The 15787-nt window shown below is 40.7% G+C and overlaps 1 protein-coding gene across 1 annotated transcript in view; it reads left to right on the top strand.

Moving 5' to 3' along the window:
• gfm2 (GTP dependent ribosome recycling factor mitochondrial 2) overlaps positions 1 to 15787 on the top strand; it is a 41962-nt gene that overhangs the window by 542 nt on the left and 25633 nt on the right. Inside the window, exons 2-9 of the mRNA XM_080189277.1 lie at positions 1731 to 1833; positions 2863 to 2950; positions 5134 to 5179; positions 5669 to 5766; positions 9247 to 9372; positions 11752 to 11840; positions 12363 to 12451; positions 14475 to 14535. Of these exons, the coding sequence (XP_080045403.1) occupies positions 1771 to 1833; positions 2863 to 2950; positions 5134 to 5179; positions 5669 to 5766; positions 9247 to 9372; positions 11752 to 11840; positions 12363 to 12451; positions 14475 to 14535 (660 nt within the window). The 5' untranslated portion in view covers positions 1731 to 1770. The remainder of the gene's footprint in view (positions 1 to 1730; positions 1834 to 2862; positions 2951 to 5133; positions 5180 to 5668; positions 5767 to 9246; positions 9373 to 11751; positions 11841 to 12362; positions 12452 to 14474; positions 14536 to 15787) is intronic.

The following is a 15787-nucleotide window of genomic DNA, read 5'->3' as shown; positions in this document are numbered from 1 at the left end:
TTAATGAAAGGGAAATCATGTTTGACAAACCTATTGGAGTTTTTTTGGGGACATAACTGGGAGAATAGATAAGGCTGAACCAGTGGATGTGAAGTATTTGGATTTTCAGATAGCTTTTGATAAAGTCCTACATAAGCGGTTAGGCCGCAAAATTAAAGTGCATGGAATTGGGGGTATTATATTGGCATGGATTGGGAACTGGTTAGCAGATAGGGAACAGAGAGTAGGATAAAATGGGTCCTTTTCTAAGTGGCAGATGGTGACTAACCCAACCATTAATGGTATACATCAGTGATTTGGATGAGGGAAACAAATGTAATATTTCCACCCTAAAGAGAAAATGCTGGAAAATCTCAGCAGGTCTAGCACCATCTGTATGGAGAGAAAAGAGCTGATGTTTCGAGTCCAGACGACCCTTTGTCAAAGCTCCTAACAGCTTGACAAAGCTCCAGAGCTTTGACAAAGAGTCATCTAGACTCGGAACATCAGCTGTTTTCTCTCCATACAGACGTTATCAGACTTGCTGGGATTTTCCAGCATCCACAGTAATTTGCTTTTATCCAGTGTAATATTTCCAAGTTTGCTGGTGACACAAAACTAGATGTTAGGAGGTTTCGAGATGATTTAGACAATTGGAATGGGCATGTAAGATGCAGAATAAATGTAAAGTTATCCTCTTTAGACAGAGGAACAAAACAGCAGAGCATTATTTAAATGGTGATAGATTGGGAAATTTTGACATACAACAGGATTTGGATGTCCTAGTACACCAGTCATTGAAATTAAGCATGCAGGTACAGCAAACAGTTAGAAGAGCAAATGTTATTATGTTGGTCTTAATTGCAAGAGGAATTGCATTGTGTTGAGTACAGGAGCAAGAAGATCTTACTGCAGCTGTAAAGGGCCTTGGTAAAACCCCACCTGGACTATTATGTGCAGTTTTGGTCTCCTCATCTAAGAAAGGATATACTCGCCATAGAAGGAATGCAGAAACGTTCACCATACTGATTCATGGGATGGCAGCATTGTCGTATGAGGAGAGATTAGGTCGATTAGGCCAGTGTTCAGTGGACTTTAGAAGAAGTAGAGGAGATTGAATTCAGGCATATAAAATTTTGACTGGACTGCACAGTCAATGCAAGGCTGTTTTTTCTTCTGGCTGGTGTGTCCAGAACAAGAAATCACAGTCTGAGGATACGGGGTAAGCCATTTAGGACCAAGATGAGGAGCAACCTCTTTACTTGGAGGGTGGTGAACCTGTGAAATCCTCTACCACTGAAGGCTATGGAGGCCAAGCCACTGACTATATTTAAACAGGAAATAGACCAATTTTTAGAGATTAAAGGTGCCCAGAGATATGAGGAGAGAACGGGACTGTGGTGTTGAGACAGAGGATCAGCCGTGATCATACTGAATGTTGAAATAGGTTCGAAGGGTCGAATGACCTACTTCTGCTCCTAATTTCTATGTATCTAACTTCTTCAACCTGTTTTCATAACTCATCCCTGAAACCAGTCACAGAATTTCTATTTTCAGGAAAATATTAAACATATTTAAACTGTTACATTTAAATATGAAAAGATTGAGACTGACCCAAATCTCATCACAATCGATTTGAAATGTCACTTCATTCCTCAAGTGTTTTGCTGCCTACAACAATATTTAATGTTGTGATATTGGAAGTCACTGCTAAACACATGTTAGATACTGAATGTTCTTTTATCTTATAGGTTTATTTTGCATGAAGATTTTGATAACAACAAGGAGGAAATGAGGCGATTTGTGATGGAACTGCTGCTAACTGGGATTCACTCATCCAGTGCACATCATGTGGTGATGATTAACATTTTAAATTTTAACATAGTGTTGCGAAATTGAGTTTGTAAAGATGTAAAGAATGTTAAAATTCTAGAGGGGAAGAAAACATTGTGTGGTCCCTTTAGAAGCTGGCGTTTTGTTTCAGTGCTTGGAGGTTTAAAATGCAGGTGCATTTGAGGTCCCAGACTGTAACGTTTGTATCCAAGGCCAGGCAGCGGGGTTCCTTGATAACAGGCTTCAGGCATTTGAATGTTTTTGAATTCAGCTATCAATTTAATGCAGACACTGGGATACTGAGAACCTGTAACATTTGAATTTGATGGTGTGGACAAAGTCATTTTCTATTGTAGGAAAATTGATACGTCATCACAGGTATAAAAGAGAGTGCAAGGGGGAAAACAGGAGTTAGGAACTGCCACCTCTCAAGCCTCGAGATGGTGAAAGCAACTCTCAGATATCTCTTAAGAGAATTCACCATCTAACTAGCAAAAGGTACCAAATCAGAAAGAATTTACAGACAGAGAAATCAACCAAGAAATTTCAGGTCCTGAAAGATGCAATACCTTTTTGAAGTGACTGAATTCTATTTTTTTTGTTAATTAATGGATATTATATTTATTTGAACAGCATTCCGTTAGAATCTTATTTTATTCGGTATGTTACTTGTTTAGTTAAAGTTCCCTTTTAGTTAAGCAAATAAATTGTTATTTGTTCATTTTAAAGTAAGTGTCAGATATTCTGTTAATTAACCACTAAATGTTACTGAAGGAGAGTTCATACCTTCCCACACATTATTAATAGATTACAAGATGAGGTATTCCTCTTTGGGGGATTACTTCTAAAAAGGTCAACCTCACGTTAAAACAACAGAAACTTTTCCAATAATGTGTTTGCTACCATTGAATCTACAGTGTAGGAAGGGCCTATTCAGTTGCCACACCTTTGCATACTCTTCAACTTGAGTTACATGCGCTAATTCAATTTTTTCTTTTTTTACCAACAATACAACCAGAATTGAGCTAATCGATTGTTCTGTATTTTCAGTGCCTTCCACGCTGCTGTGTTAGGATTTCTCATAACAGCAGGAGGAAAGTAAAAGGTATTTTCAACAGGAGGTACAGCTCTCTCCCGGGTAAGTGACCTTCCTTCCATCATAAAGTCAGGAGATGTTCCCTGATAATTGCACAATGTTCAGCACCATTTGCGACTCCTCAGATGCAGAAGCAGAAGCAGTCTAGGTCCAAATGCAAGCAAGACCTGGAAAATATCCAGGCTTGGGCTGATAAGTGGTCAGTAACATTGCACCACACAAGTGCCAGGCAATGACCATCACCAACAAGAGAGAATCGAACTATCACCCCATGACATTCAATGGCACCATTTATTAACATCCACCATTATTAACACTCTGGGGACCATTGACCAGAAACTGAACTGGATCAGCTATATAAATACCTTGGCTACAAGAGCAGGTCAGAGATTAGGGATCCTGTGGCGAGTAATTCACCTCTTTCCAAAGCTTGTCCATCATCTGTAAAGTGCAAATTAGGAGTGTGATGAATGAGTCCAGCTCCAAAAGCACTTCAGATGCTTAACACTGTCCAGGACAAACCAGCCCATTTGATTGGCACCCCTTTCACAAACATTCATGAATAGTGCGTATCACCCACAAGATGCACTGCAGGAACTCACCAAGGCTCTTTAGGCAGCAGTTTCTAAACCCACAATCAGTACCATCTAGAAGGACAAGGGCAGCAGACACATGAGAACGCCACGCCCTAGAAATTCCCCTCCAATGTAAATATATTGCCGTTCCTTCACTATTTCTGGGTCGGAATCCTGAAACTCCCTCCCTAACAGTACTATGGGTGTTCCAAACCACATGGACTGCAGCAGTTCAAAAAGACAGGTCACCTCCGCCTTCTCAACGGCAGTTAGGATGGACAATAAATATTGACCTAACCAACAGTGCACGCATCCCGCAAATTAATGAGGGAAAAAAGCTTCATACACAATTTCTGCTGATTTTAGAGGGTGATAAAGGCATGGTTGTAATTTGAACATGAGGCCAGTTGGATGAAGAAAGCTCTTGAGCCCATTTTATCTCAGAACATGAACTCTGCCACCATTCCAGCACAGCACCTCTTCTCAAAGCACACTCTTTCTTAAATTAGCTGCAAGCCTTGGCCTCAACCACCTGGTGACCAGTTTGAACAGTTGGATACACTCTCAGTAAGGAAATGCTTTCTGATTGTGACAAAAATTGGATGTGTGCCTCTTAACATGTATATTACATGTTTAATTAATCTGAGAAGTATAAAGAAATGGAAGGACCTTGGAATGCATGTCCACAGATCACTGAACCTAGTGTGATAGATTGATAAATTAGTTAAGAAATTTTTGTTCTATGATTCTGTGAATACTTTCCTTTATTAGCTGTTGCATAGAATATAAGAGCAGAGAAGTTATGCTGAAACTGTATAAAACACTAGCTAGGCCTCAGCTGGAGCACCATGAATCGTTCTAGTCACCAAGTTGCAGGAAGTACATGATGAAATTTACCAGGATATTGCCAGAAATGGAGAATTTTCAGCTACAAGGAAAAATTGGAAGCCTGTGATTGTTTTTTTGGGAATAGCAGAGGCTGAAGGGAGATTTAACTGTGATATATAAAATTGAAAAGGGGCTTAAAGTGGATAAGAAGAGCCAATTTCCCTCAGCTGAGAAATCAATAACCAGAGCAAATCAATTTAAAGTAATTGGTCAAAGGGTTAGAGGGGAGTTGAGAGTTCTTTTATTAGATGATGATCGGAGTCTGGAACTTACTGCCTGGAAAGGTGGTAGCTGCGGATATGATCACACTGCGTTTAAAAAGAAATTGGGTATTTACTTGAAGTGTTGTAACCTACAGGACAAAGGTTGGAAAGTGGAATTAGTCAGGATAACTATTTATCAATCAGCACAGGCAGAATGGGTTGAATACCTCCTCCATGCTATAAATCTCCTCTTTATTTCTTGTGGATGTGGCTTTTGGAAGTGCAGCAGCGTTTTACAGCACAGAGGGAGGTCGAATTGTAGTGTAATATATTAATATTTCTGTAAATTGTGTATTATTGGAATAATTTTTGGTGATTTATGCTTTTTCTGGTGAGTTCCACCATTTTGCCTTTACTGTTAAAACACAGCCAATTATCATTAGTCCACTCGTGAATGGTTAAGCTGATTGTTTTTTTTTGTACCACTCCAGGATAATTAAAGCCTCTTTTGCTTAAGATGCATTTAAAAATGTAAATTCTGATTTCCAATGCCTTACAGGTGAGATTAAATCGTTACGTACCATTATCAATCCAGATATCTCTAAGTAAGTATGAACCCATTCAGCAATTAATACATTAAAATAATTAATATAAATGTCTCTCTAATTAACAGAAATTCTTTGTTTATTTAGAGGAATCAACCTTTCTTTGTAAATTATGTTTTTCAGCAATTTGTTAATAATCCTTCTCAAGCGTTATGAATTCTATACATTTAAGCATTTTTAAAAATTAATTCATGAGATGTGGGCCTCACTGGCTGGGCCAGTCTTAATTGCCCCTGAACTGAGTGGCTTGCTAGATCATTTTAGAGAATCAGCAATACTTCTGTGGCTCTGGAGTCAGATGTAGGCCAGACCAGACAAAGATGGCAGATTTCTTCCACTAAAGGACATTAGGTGGTTTTTTTAATGATAATATGTAATAGAAGCAATTTCCATCTATGGCATTTGTCACTAAGGATTCCTAAAGGTAATTCATTGTGTATGGAACAATGTACTTTATCCCTTTATTTAAGAAAAAGTCTGTATTAACAGAATTCGAAATATTGGAATCATGGCTCATATTGACGCAGGGAAAACCACAACCACTGAGAGGATGCTTTATTATGCTGGATATACCAGGGCACTTGGAGGTAAGGATGTGCTCCCTCTCCTGCTGAGGCCTTATTGAGTTGCGATAAGATTGAATGCACACTTTTGAGAAATTCATTGAAAATAAGCAACGTGAACATTTTGTAAGGTGTAGAATCTGGAATGTTAAGCTGAATATTCTGTTGTGGGTCATTCAGTCACACGTGTTGGCTGTTTAGTCAGCTGACTTCCGGGATCCAGGAAATTTTGGAAGATCAGAAAAAGCTGTCTCTGCAGGCACAACTTTTCTTGAACTCTATGACAAAGATCATCAGTCCAGGGGATTTGTTGGCTTTTAGTCCCTCATTACACCCTACCCAACCCATAGCCAAAAATAAAATAAGGCTATCTTGACTAACTCTACAACCTGTGTAAATATGATATATTCATGACAATTTATGCAACAGTAATATCATTGGGTTCAATGATTTTATTTATTTGGCTGTTCCACTTGGAAATTATGGCATTACCTAGCACTCAGGGATTATGGCATTATCTAATCCTCTCAATGAATGTATTACTGTGTTCATTCCTGAGTTTCGCCTGTTCTCACTGTTTCCCCCATATTGTTATTTGATTTGACCTAATATTGTCACATGTATTGGATAACGTGGACAGTGAAAAGTATTGTTTCTTTGCGCACTATACAGACAAATAATGCCGTTCATAGAGTACACTGGGGAGAAGAAAAGGAGAGAGTGCAGAATATAATCATAACTAAGGTTAGAGAAAGATCAACTTAATATATGATAGGTCTATTCAAAAGTCTGATGGCAGCAGGGAAGAAGCTTTTCTTTTAGTCACAAGTAAGGCTTACATTAACACTGCAATGAAGTTACTGTGAAGTTCTCCTAGTCGCCACAGTCCGGCGCCTGTTCGGGTCAATGCACTTAACCAGCACGTCTTCCAGAATGTGGGAGGAAACCAGAGCACTCGGAGCAAACCTACGCAGACAAGGGAAAATGTACAAACTCACACAGACAGTGACCCAAGCCAGGAATCAAACCTAGGATCCTGGTGCTGTGAAGCAGCAGTGATTGCCACTGTGCTGCCCATGAGTTGGTTGGTATGTGATCTCAGACTTTTGTATCTTTATCCTGATGGAAGAAGGTGGAAGAAAGTATGGCTGGAACTTTATCACTGGGGTGGGCGAGGTTCGCAAAACGTAATTCTCCTTTGGCCTCGGGCAGAATTTTATGATCCTCGACTGAGCGAGGTCATAAAATCCCGCTGTATGTCCGGGGTCCTTCATTATGCTGGCTGCTTTTCTGAGGCAGCAAGAAGTGCAGAAGGAGTCAGTGGATGAGAAACTGGTTTGCATGATGGACTATGCTACGTTCACAACCCTTTGTAGTTTCTTGCAGTCTTGGTCAGAGCAGGAGCCATACCAAATCAAGCTGTGATACAACCTGAAAGAATGCTTTCTATGGTGCATCTGTAAAAATTGGTGAGAGTCGTAATGGACATGCCAAATTTCCTTAGCCTCCTGAGAAAGTAGAGGCATTGGTGGTAAAAAGCTCCATTCAGTATCCGAGCTAGAAATTGATGGGAGTCGAAGCTTAAAAATGTTGAAAGTGGGAATTGTGAAAAAAAATGCTTGCAGGAGCTTCCATCCCTGAATGTAATTATTTTGTGCTGAACTGCTCTGACAATTTAACTACATTATCCAGTGAGTAATCAAGTTGTGCAGATCTTCGAGATTCAATGCTCAGTATGTGCTAAATTATTGCCTCTCAGCCGGAATGGTGTTAAGTGCATAGGCATTAGGCTTAAGGTTAAATTTAGAGAGTGGGGAGATAGATTATGATCGATGGTTCTCATTGCTTCCTAGCAATCTCCAATGGGCATAAACACAAGTGGCTGTCATGCAAAGACAGGATTGAGCTTTTCTGTGATTGCCCCACTCAGCTGACAATAAAATAGCTAGTCAATTCATAATGCCAAGACTAGTAGGTGAATAATATTGATTTGAACAGGGTGCCAGTGCTGGACATTCTACATAAAACAAGCTCAGTGAAGGAACCGGTGCTTTAGGAAGAGGATAAAATTAGCAAAAAAATGTATTACTGGCTGGAGTTTATCAAAGGTGACTTATAATATGCACATTAGGAGTGGATGTCTGAATAAAATCATAGAATCATAAAATCATAGAACCCTACAGTGCAGAAGGAGGCCCTTCGGCCCATTGAGCCTGCACCGAACACAATCCCTCCCAGGCCCTATCCCCATATCCCTACATATTGTACCCACTAATCCTTCTAACCAAGTAAAGACATAGTTCCAGGAAAAGTATGGATGAGAAGTTGTACTAACTTATACATTTAAAGCCAACACTTAATCTTTTTGTAGTTTAAAAAAAATCATTCATGAGACATGAGCATCACTGGCAGGACCAGCATTTATTGCTCATCTTAAATTAGCCTTGAGAACCGCTTCAATCCCTGATGTATAGTTACACCCAACAATATATTTCCCAGTTAAAATGGTGTGACTTGTAGGGAAAATTGCAGTCGTGGTGTTCCCATGCATGTGCTGCTCTTGTTCTTCTGGTTGTTAGAGGTCATGGGTTTGGAAGATGGTGTCAGGCGAGACTTGGTGAGTTGCTGCAGCGCAGCTTATAAATGGTACACACTGCTGCCATTGCGAATCAGTGGTGGAGGAGCTGTATGTTAAGACAGTGGATAAGGTGTTGATCAAGAGGGTGCTTTGCCCTGTTTGAGTTGAACTTCTTGCGTATTATTGGAGAATTCCACCAGACCTGGATAAAGTGTATCTTGTAGGTGGTGGAGAAACTTTGGGGAGACACAAGGTGTCCCTGCAGAACTTCCAGCCTCTGGCTCTTGTAGCAACATTATGGCTGGTCCAGTTAGGTTTCTGGTCGGTGCTAACACTGAAGGTGTTGATAGCAGGAAATTCAGCAAAGGTAACGCCATTTAATGTCAAGGAAGAGTAGTTAGATTCTTTCTTGTTGGATATGATCCTTATTTCCCATGCATATGGCATGAATGTTATTTGCTACTTACCATCCTAAGCCTGAGCGTTATCCATATCTAGCTGTGTAGAGAATCAGGCTTCATAACTTCTTTGCTTCCTTTTTGAGTAAACTGTCCTGACACGATAGGCAGGTGTCATGATTCTCGGCTATTGCTTATGTTGCAATAAAACAGCTGTGAAAAAGTGCAGAGTACATCAGGTTACTCCTTCTCCACTTCACCAATATCTGTCCACTTCTCTCCTCTAACAGTATGATTAAACTTACAAAATCAATTAAGTTGGAATATGGGTGTAAGCTCATGTCCTGCAATTCTGGCACAATGTGCTGCAACATTGTACCTCTGTTAATATGTTTAATTGTAGGATTTTTAAAAATAAACTTTATGGGGTTCTTGATGAGATTTCGTATTACGTACGCTATAATGTAATTGTGAATTGAGCTCGCATTATGAAAACACCACACCATAGAATCTTCTACTTTTCCTTAGATGTTGATGATGGAGATACAGTGACTGACTTCATGGCACAGGAACGGGAGCGTGGGATTACCATCCAGTCAGCTGCTGTCACGTTCGACTGGAAAACCCATCGGGTCAACTTAATAGATACACCAGGTAGGCAACCACACGCTGGGACACTTGATCACTTGTGATTGAGTCAGTGGCTCCATATAAAAATAGAGTTGGGTTCTTGTCAATTAATAATGTACTATGTTTAAAATCATGATAAATTGTTTCAGATTGTTTTAACTGGCCACAAATACTCAGTTTTTGCATTTGAAATACTCTTGGCTTTAATAACTGGAATCATAGAATCCCTGCCATGCAGAAGGAGGCCACTCGGCCCATCAAGTTTGCACCGACAACAATCTCACATAGGCCCTTTCCCCGTAACCCCATGTATTTGCCCTGCTAATCCTCCTGACACTAAGGGCCAATTTAGCATGGCCAATCTACCTAACTCTCACATCTTTGGAGTGATATGCAGGTTTCCCAATTGAGAGACCATTCTTGTTCAAATAGACAATTCAAATTGTAATTAATCCAATAAGTGATTTTGTGCTTGGATCAAAATCCAGCTTTAACCATAAAATTCCCTGGAATCTGCATCATTGTCGTCCCAGGGGCAAAGATTTGGTTTGATTTATCGCATGTATTAGTCTACAGTGAGAAGTATTGTTTTTTGCACGCTATGCAGAACAAAGCATACCGTCCATAGAGAAGGAAAGGAGAGAGTGCAGAATGTAGTGTCACAGTCATAGTTAGGGTGTGAAGAAAGATCAACTTAATGCAAGTTTCATGTGAAGGAGGTTAGGCTACCTACTTAAGCCTTAAAAATATTCAATGACCCTGCCTTTAATACTCTCTGAGGAAGAGTCCCACAGAATTGTGTCCCTCTGGGAGAAAATATTTCTCCTCATCTCCATCTTAAATGAGAGATCCCTTATTTTAAAATTGTGTTCCCTGATTCTTGTGTCTCCTGGAGAGGTAAACATCCCTTCAGCATCCACCCCAAGAAGCCCCCTAGGATCCTACATGTTTTAGTAAGATCACCTCTCATTCTGCTAAACTCCAATGGATACAGGCACAATTTGTCCAATTCCTCCTCCAGTCCACACACATGCACATACGCGCATGCCCTCCTTCCCTCCCTCCCTCCTACCATCTACCCTCCTACCCTTCCTCCTACCTTCCTACACTCTCTCCTACCCTTCTCTGAACTTCAGATGCGTCCTTTCTTAAATAAGGAGGCCAAAACTGTACACAGTAATCCAAAGGTGGTCTCACTAATGCCCTGTACAACAGTGATGAAACATCTTTTTATTGCAAGGCAAATGGAATTTAAATGGCAACATCCCGTTTGTTTTTCTAATCACTTGCTGTATCTGCCCATTAATTTTTTTGGTGATTCATGTACCAGAACATCCAGGTCCCTCTGTACTTCAGAATTCTGCAATCACTCTCCATTTAAGTAATCTGCTGCTTTTTTTATTCTTCCTGATAAGTGGACAAGTTCACTTTTTCCCATGTTACACTCCATCTGCCAAACCTTTGCCCACTCACTTAACAAATCTATATCCCTTCATCCAGTCAATATCCTTATGTCCTCTTCACAATTTCCCTTCCTACCTATTTTTGTGTCATTAGCAACCACTCATTCAAAACTGTTATCCAAGTTATTAATATAAATTATAGATAGTTGAGACCCCAGCATTGATCCCTGTGGTATTCCACTCATTACATCTTGCCAACCCAAGGTACCCAAAATGGCCCATTGGTTAGCTGTTAGCTAACTAACCCTCTATCCAGGCTAATAATATCCGTGTTGATAGGCTCCATTTTCAGATCAGTGTGTCACTGAGCCGTACTTCAGCAGTGATCACTGGGGCACTTTGGGATAACCTCAGTGGTGAAAGACATGATATAAGTGAAGGATAGACAAGTAAGTGTCTGACATGCTTGCTAATTGTACATGTCTGAACTGAAGCTGAATGAAGTGCATTTTTTCTGAGATAGAAAGGGAATCATTCCCTCTGCAGGATGAAAATGATTCTGCTGAATCGGCATCATTTAACTGCTTGAGAGATAGGCAGACAATGGAGGTTCCATTATATGTCTGTCAGTGGAAAGTGGAAACTGGTCATTGGAACTTCACTGCAAACACAAAACAGGAAAACAAATCATGTACAATATGAATATCAATACAATGAACTACTCCCAGATGCGAGGTTAATTTGGAGTGCAGGTAGTGAAGATTGCAGGCACATTTAAGGATTTGTGCCTCATGCATGGTAGGTCTGAGAGAGCAAAGAATTGCATGAGGTGAAAGGTTACCTATTGAGTGGGTCAGCTGATACTTTTTTTAAAAACTGAAAAGAATCGTGTACATGTCATTTCCTCTCCCTGCCATTCAATTAACTTTCATGTGCTTGGTGAATCATGCTCAATGCACCAAAACTAAATCTCACTTTAGTGAATCTTGCATTTTGTCAGGTCATGTGGATTTCACGGTTGAAGTTGAACGCTCTTTACGTGTACTTGATGGAGCAGTGGCGGTGTTTGATGCTTCAGCTGGTGTGGAGGTGAGCGGGGTCTTAAAGCAGCAGTTCATGTTACTGTATTCTTCCATATATACAAACTCTACTCTCTACTCCATAGTCAACCAGTCCACGTGTACCTTCCAGCAGGAATTGATGGCTAGAATTCAGATTATCTCAGGGCACTGAGGGTAATTATAAATGCCCAGCCATTCTAATGATTGATACTTGGCAGCTTAAGAATAGTATTACAAAGAATGAGGGATAGTCCTGCTGTCCTTGCCTATGAATACTGCAGGAAGTCCAGTTAGGAAAAACTGGGACAAATAGCTTATTTTTAAAAATGTGTTGCCCTCTTTTACACACAAAACAAAGAAAACATCAGCTGAGATGAAGGAGCAACGCTTCGAAAGCTCATGATTCCAAATAAACCTGTTGGACTTTAACCTGATGTTCTGAGACTTCTTACTGTGCCCACCCCAGTCCAATGCCAGCATCTCCACCTTTTGACATTAAATGTTTTGCACCTCGAATACTGAGCACACTGGTACCGTTTGTTTTGTTTAGGCACAAACGCTGACAGTGTGGCGACAAGCAGATAAGCATCGTGTTCCTCGAATATGCTTCTTAAACAAGATGGATAAATCCAGAGCCAGGTAATGAATTCAACACCCACAGTAAGAAAATTTTGCCTTATTATTTGCATGGAGGTTGCCAGTGCTAGGAAAAGGAACAGATTCCTACTTGTTACTCATTCGTAGCATCTCACTTATCCTGAAAGGTCTGTTATAAACTACACATCAATCAAAATTGCTTCTAAACTGTTGCAACAATGTGCCACAATCCCAATATCAACTTTAAAGCATTAAATAACTAGGAGGCACCAGGACCAAATGGATACACATTAAAATCCTCAATGAAATGAGGAAGTTCAGGTTGATAATTTAAAAGATTTTAAAAATATATTATTGTTGAATTGATTGATTTGCATTGAATTAGTATTGTTTCATGAATTGGGATACATTGAAAAGTATTGTTTCTTACGCGCTGTTATAGACAAAGCATACTATTCATAGAGTACATAGAGGAAAAGGGAAAAACAAGAAATAGAAGCATGAGTAGGCCATCTAGCCCTTCGAGCCTGCCCCGCCATTCAATATGATCATGGCTGATCTGAAAGTGGTTCAGTTCCACTTACCCACCTGCTCCCCATAGCCTTAATTCCCTTATCAATCAGAAATCTATCTACCTGTGACTTAAACATATTCAACGAGGTAGCTTCCACCGCTTCAATGGGCAGAGAATTCCAGAGATTCACTACCCTCTGAGGGAAGTTCCTCCTCAACTCTGTTCTAAACTGACCCCCCCTTATTTTGAGGCTGTGTCCTCTAGTTCTTGTTTCTGTTCTAAGTGGAAAGAATCTCTCTGCCTCGCCCCTCTCTAGCCCCTTCATTATCTTATACAGCTCTATAAGATCACCCCTCAGCCTTCTAATCTCCAATGAGTACAGGCCCAGGATAGGGTGCAGAATATAGTGTTGCAGTTGTTGAAAGGGTGAAGAGAAAGATTAAGAAGAAGAATAAGATTAAGAAAAACAGTAAGACCATTCAGAAGTCTGATGGCAGAAGGGAGGATGCTGTTCTTGAGTCGGTTGGTATGTGTCCTCAGGCTTTTGTATCTTTTTCCCAATGGAAGAAGATGGAAGAGAGTATGTCCAGGGTGCGTGGGTTCCTTGATTGTTGGCTGCTTTTCTGAAGCAGCGGGAAGTGTAGACAGAGTGGGTGGGAGGCTGCTTTGTGTGATGGACTGGGCTTCGTCACGACCCTTTGCAGTCCCTTGCACTCTTGTCAGAGCAGGAGTATATCAAGCTGAGATACATCCAGAAAGAATGCATTCTATGGTATATCTGTAGACATTGTTGAGAGTTGTAGCGGACATGTCCAATTTCCTTAGTCTTCTGAGAAAGTAGAGATGTTGGTGGGCTTATTAACTACAGCTTTGGTGGGACTAGAAGGATTGTTGGTGATCTGAACACGTAGCAACTTGAAACTCTTGACCGTCTCCACTTCATCACCTTTGATGTGGACCTTTGCATTTCCTGAAGTCGCATAAAGGATTGAGATGGGAAGGAATTTCTTCACTCGGCGCTACGGAAGCTCAGTCATTGAGTTGGTTCAAGACAAAAGGTGGATAGAGTTTTCAATATTAAAGCTAACATGGGATATTTGGGCGGTGCAGAACATGACATTGAGGTACAAAATCAGCCATGGTCTAGTTGAATGGTGGAGCAGGCTCGAGGGGCTGAATGGCCTATTCCTGCTCAATATAGCTTCTGTATTTCTAAATACAGTCTGTGTTTATTGACTGGAGGATAAAATGAGAAGGAGACTCAAATGAGGATGAAAGGTGATGAAAAGTCTGCACTGGAAACACTAATTTGTCCAATCTTTCCACTTGGAGATTCTGACGAATATTTCCGGCACCTCCTGTTTTTGATTCAGTTTCCAGTGTATGTGCTTGATGAGAACTTCCATCTCTTTTCAATTCTTGAAGAATGCCTTTGTCCTGGATCATTTTCCAACATATATTTGAGCACTCCGAATTAGAGATATTATGACTTATGGTTAATTGGTTGAATTTGGAGTTTTGGTTAAATATTATTGTCTCTTTGATCTGCAGTTTTCCTTACTCCATTGAAAGCATTAAACAGAAGCTGAAAGTTAAGCCACTTCTGCTGCAGGTAAGCTTTACCTTCGAAGTGTAAAATAAAATGTATTTTTTGAATACGTCTATGAAAAGAATATCACATTAATGATATTTTCATAAGTAATAAAGACTGCTTTATTTTTAGAGTAGTATTATTTTCATAGAATCCCTACAATGCAGAAGGAGGTCATTTGGCCCATTGTGTTTGTACCAACAACAATCCTACCCAGGGCCTATCCTCGTAACCTCACGTATTTACCTTCCTAATCCGCCTGACACGAAGAAGCAATTTGGCTTGGCCAATCAAACCTAACCTGCACTTCTTTGGAGTGTGGGTGGAAATGCGATCACCCGGAGGAAACCCATCCAGACATGGAAAGAACATGCAGACTCCACGTAGACAACCAGCCGAGGCTGGAATCCAGCCGGATCCCTGGCATTGTGAGGCAGCAGTGCCAACCACTGTGCCACCGTGCCACCAAAAGTGCTTTTGTTTTTAAAAGGGGCATTATTAATGCTTAAAAATTGCATCACTCTGAATTTTGTAAGCTTCAAAGGGTTCACTACATTCCAGAAGAGGAGGTGTTATTTCATTTTCTTTCCTAATTCCTCGCTCTTATTTCCTAACTCCCGAGTTCCATTGTCATACGGGGGACGGATCCCCCAAAGATGCATTGTGGAATCCCCTTAGGAACTTCCTAGTAAGATTTACACAGCAATTTTCTGGATGTGCAAACCTCCTCTGGGCAATTGCCCTATATAGGGACGATGCTTAAATGTTTTTTAAATCGCAAACTTTGGATGGTTCCAGCTGGGTTACATCAGTAGTTACCCAGAACAAGTTAGAAGAATTAAAACCTCTTCTCACCTCTGGGTAACTATTGCACAGGCCCACACCAACTCCCCAAATCCGCAGGGGACTCCCTCCACATTCACCCAAGGGACTCCCTGCCCTCAACACCTCAGAGATTTCCCTCCAGCACCCCTCTCCCCAACTAACCCCCGCCATGGTACTCCTCCTCCCCCTTCCTCTTTTCCACACACACCAAGGGAGTATCCCCTCCAACTTGGGAATTCTCCCCTCCAGCAACCAGGCCCAATTCTCACCCTTATCTGGCCCTATCCGATGACATAACTCCAGACTGAGGCCCGAGCTAATGTTTAGCTTGTGTCTAAATAACTTCTAATGTGATAGTTGTGTGTCTGTGAAAATACTTTAAAGTGATTGGCTGCTCGGAAGGCATCAATACTGCTCCATGCTGAGAGTGCACAGTAAAGAACATTGC

The sequence above is a fragment of the Carcharhinus amblyrhynchos genome, chromosome 5 (assembly GCF_965287045.1).
Source record: "Carcharhinus amblyrhynchos chromosome 5, sCarAmb.v2.hapA, whole genome shotgun sequence".
In the NCBI taxonomy this organism is placed as follows: domain Eukaryota; kingdom Metazoa; phylum Chordata; class Chondrichthyes; order Carcharhiniformes; family Carcharhinidae; genus Carcharhinus; species Carcharhinus amblyrhynchos.
Note: the sequence above shows the minus strand (reverse complement) of the source record. Positions and strands in the feature narration are given on the sequence as shown.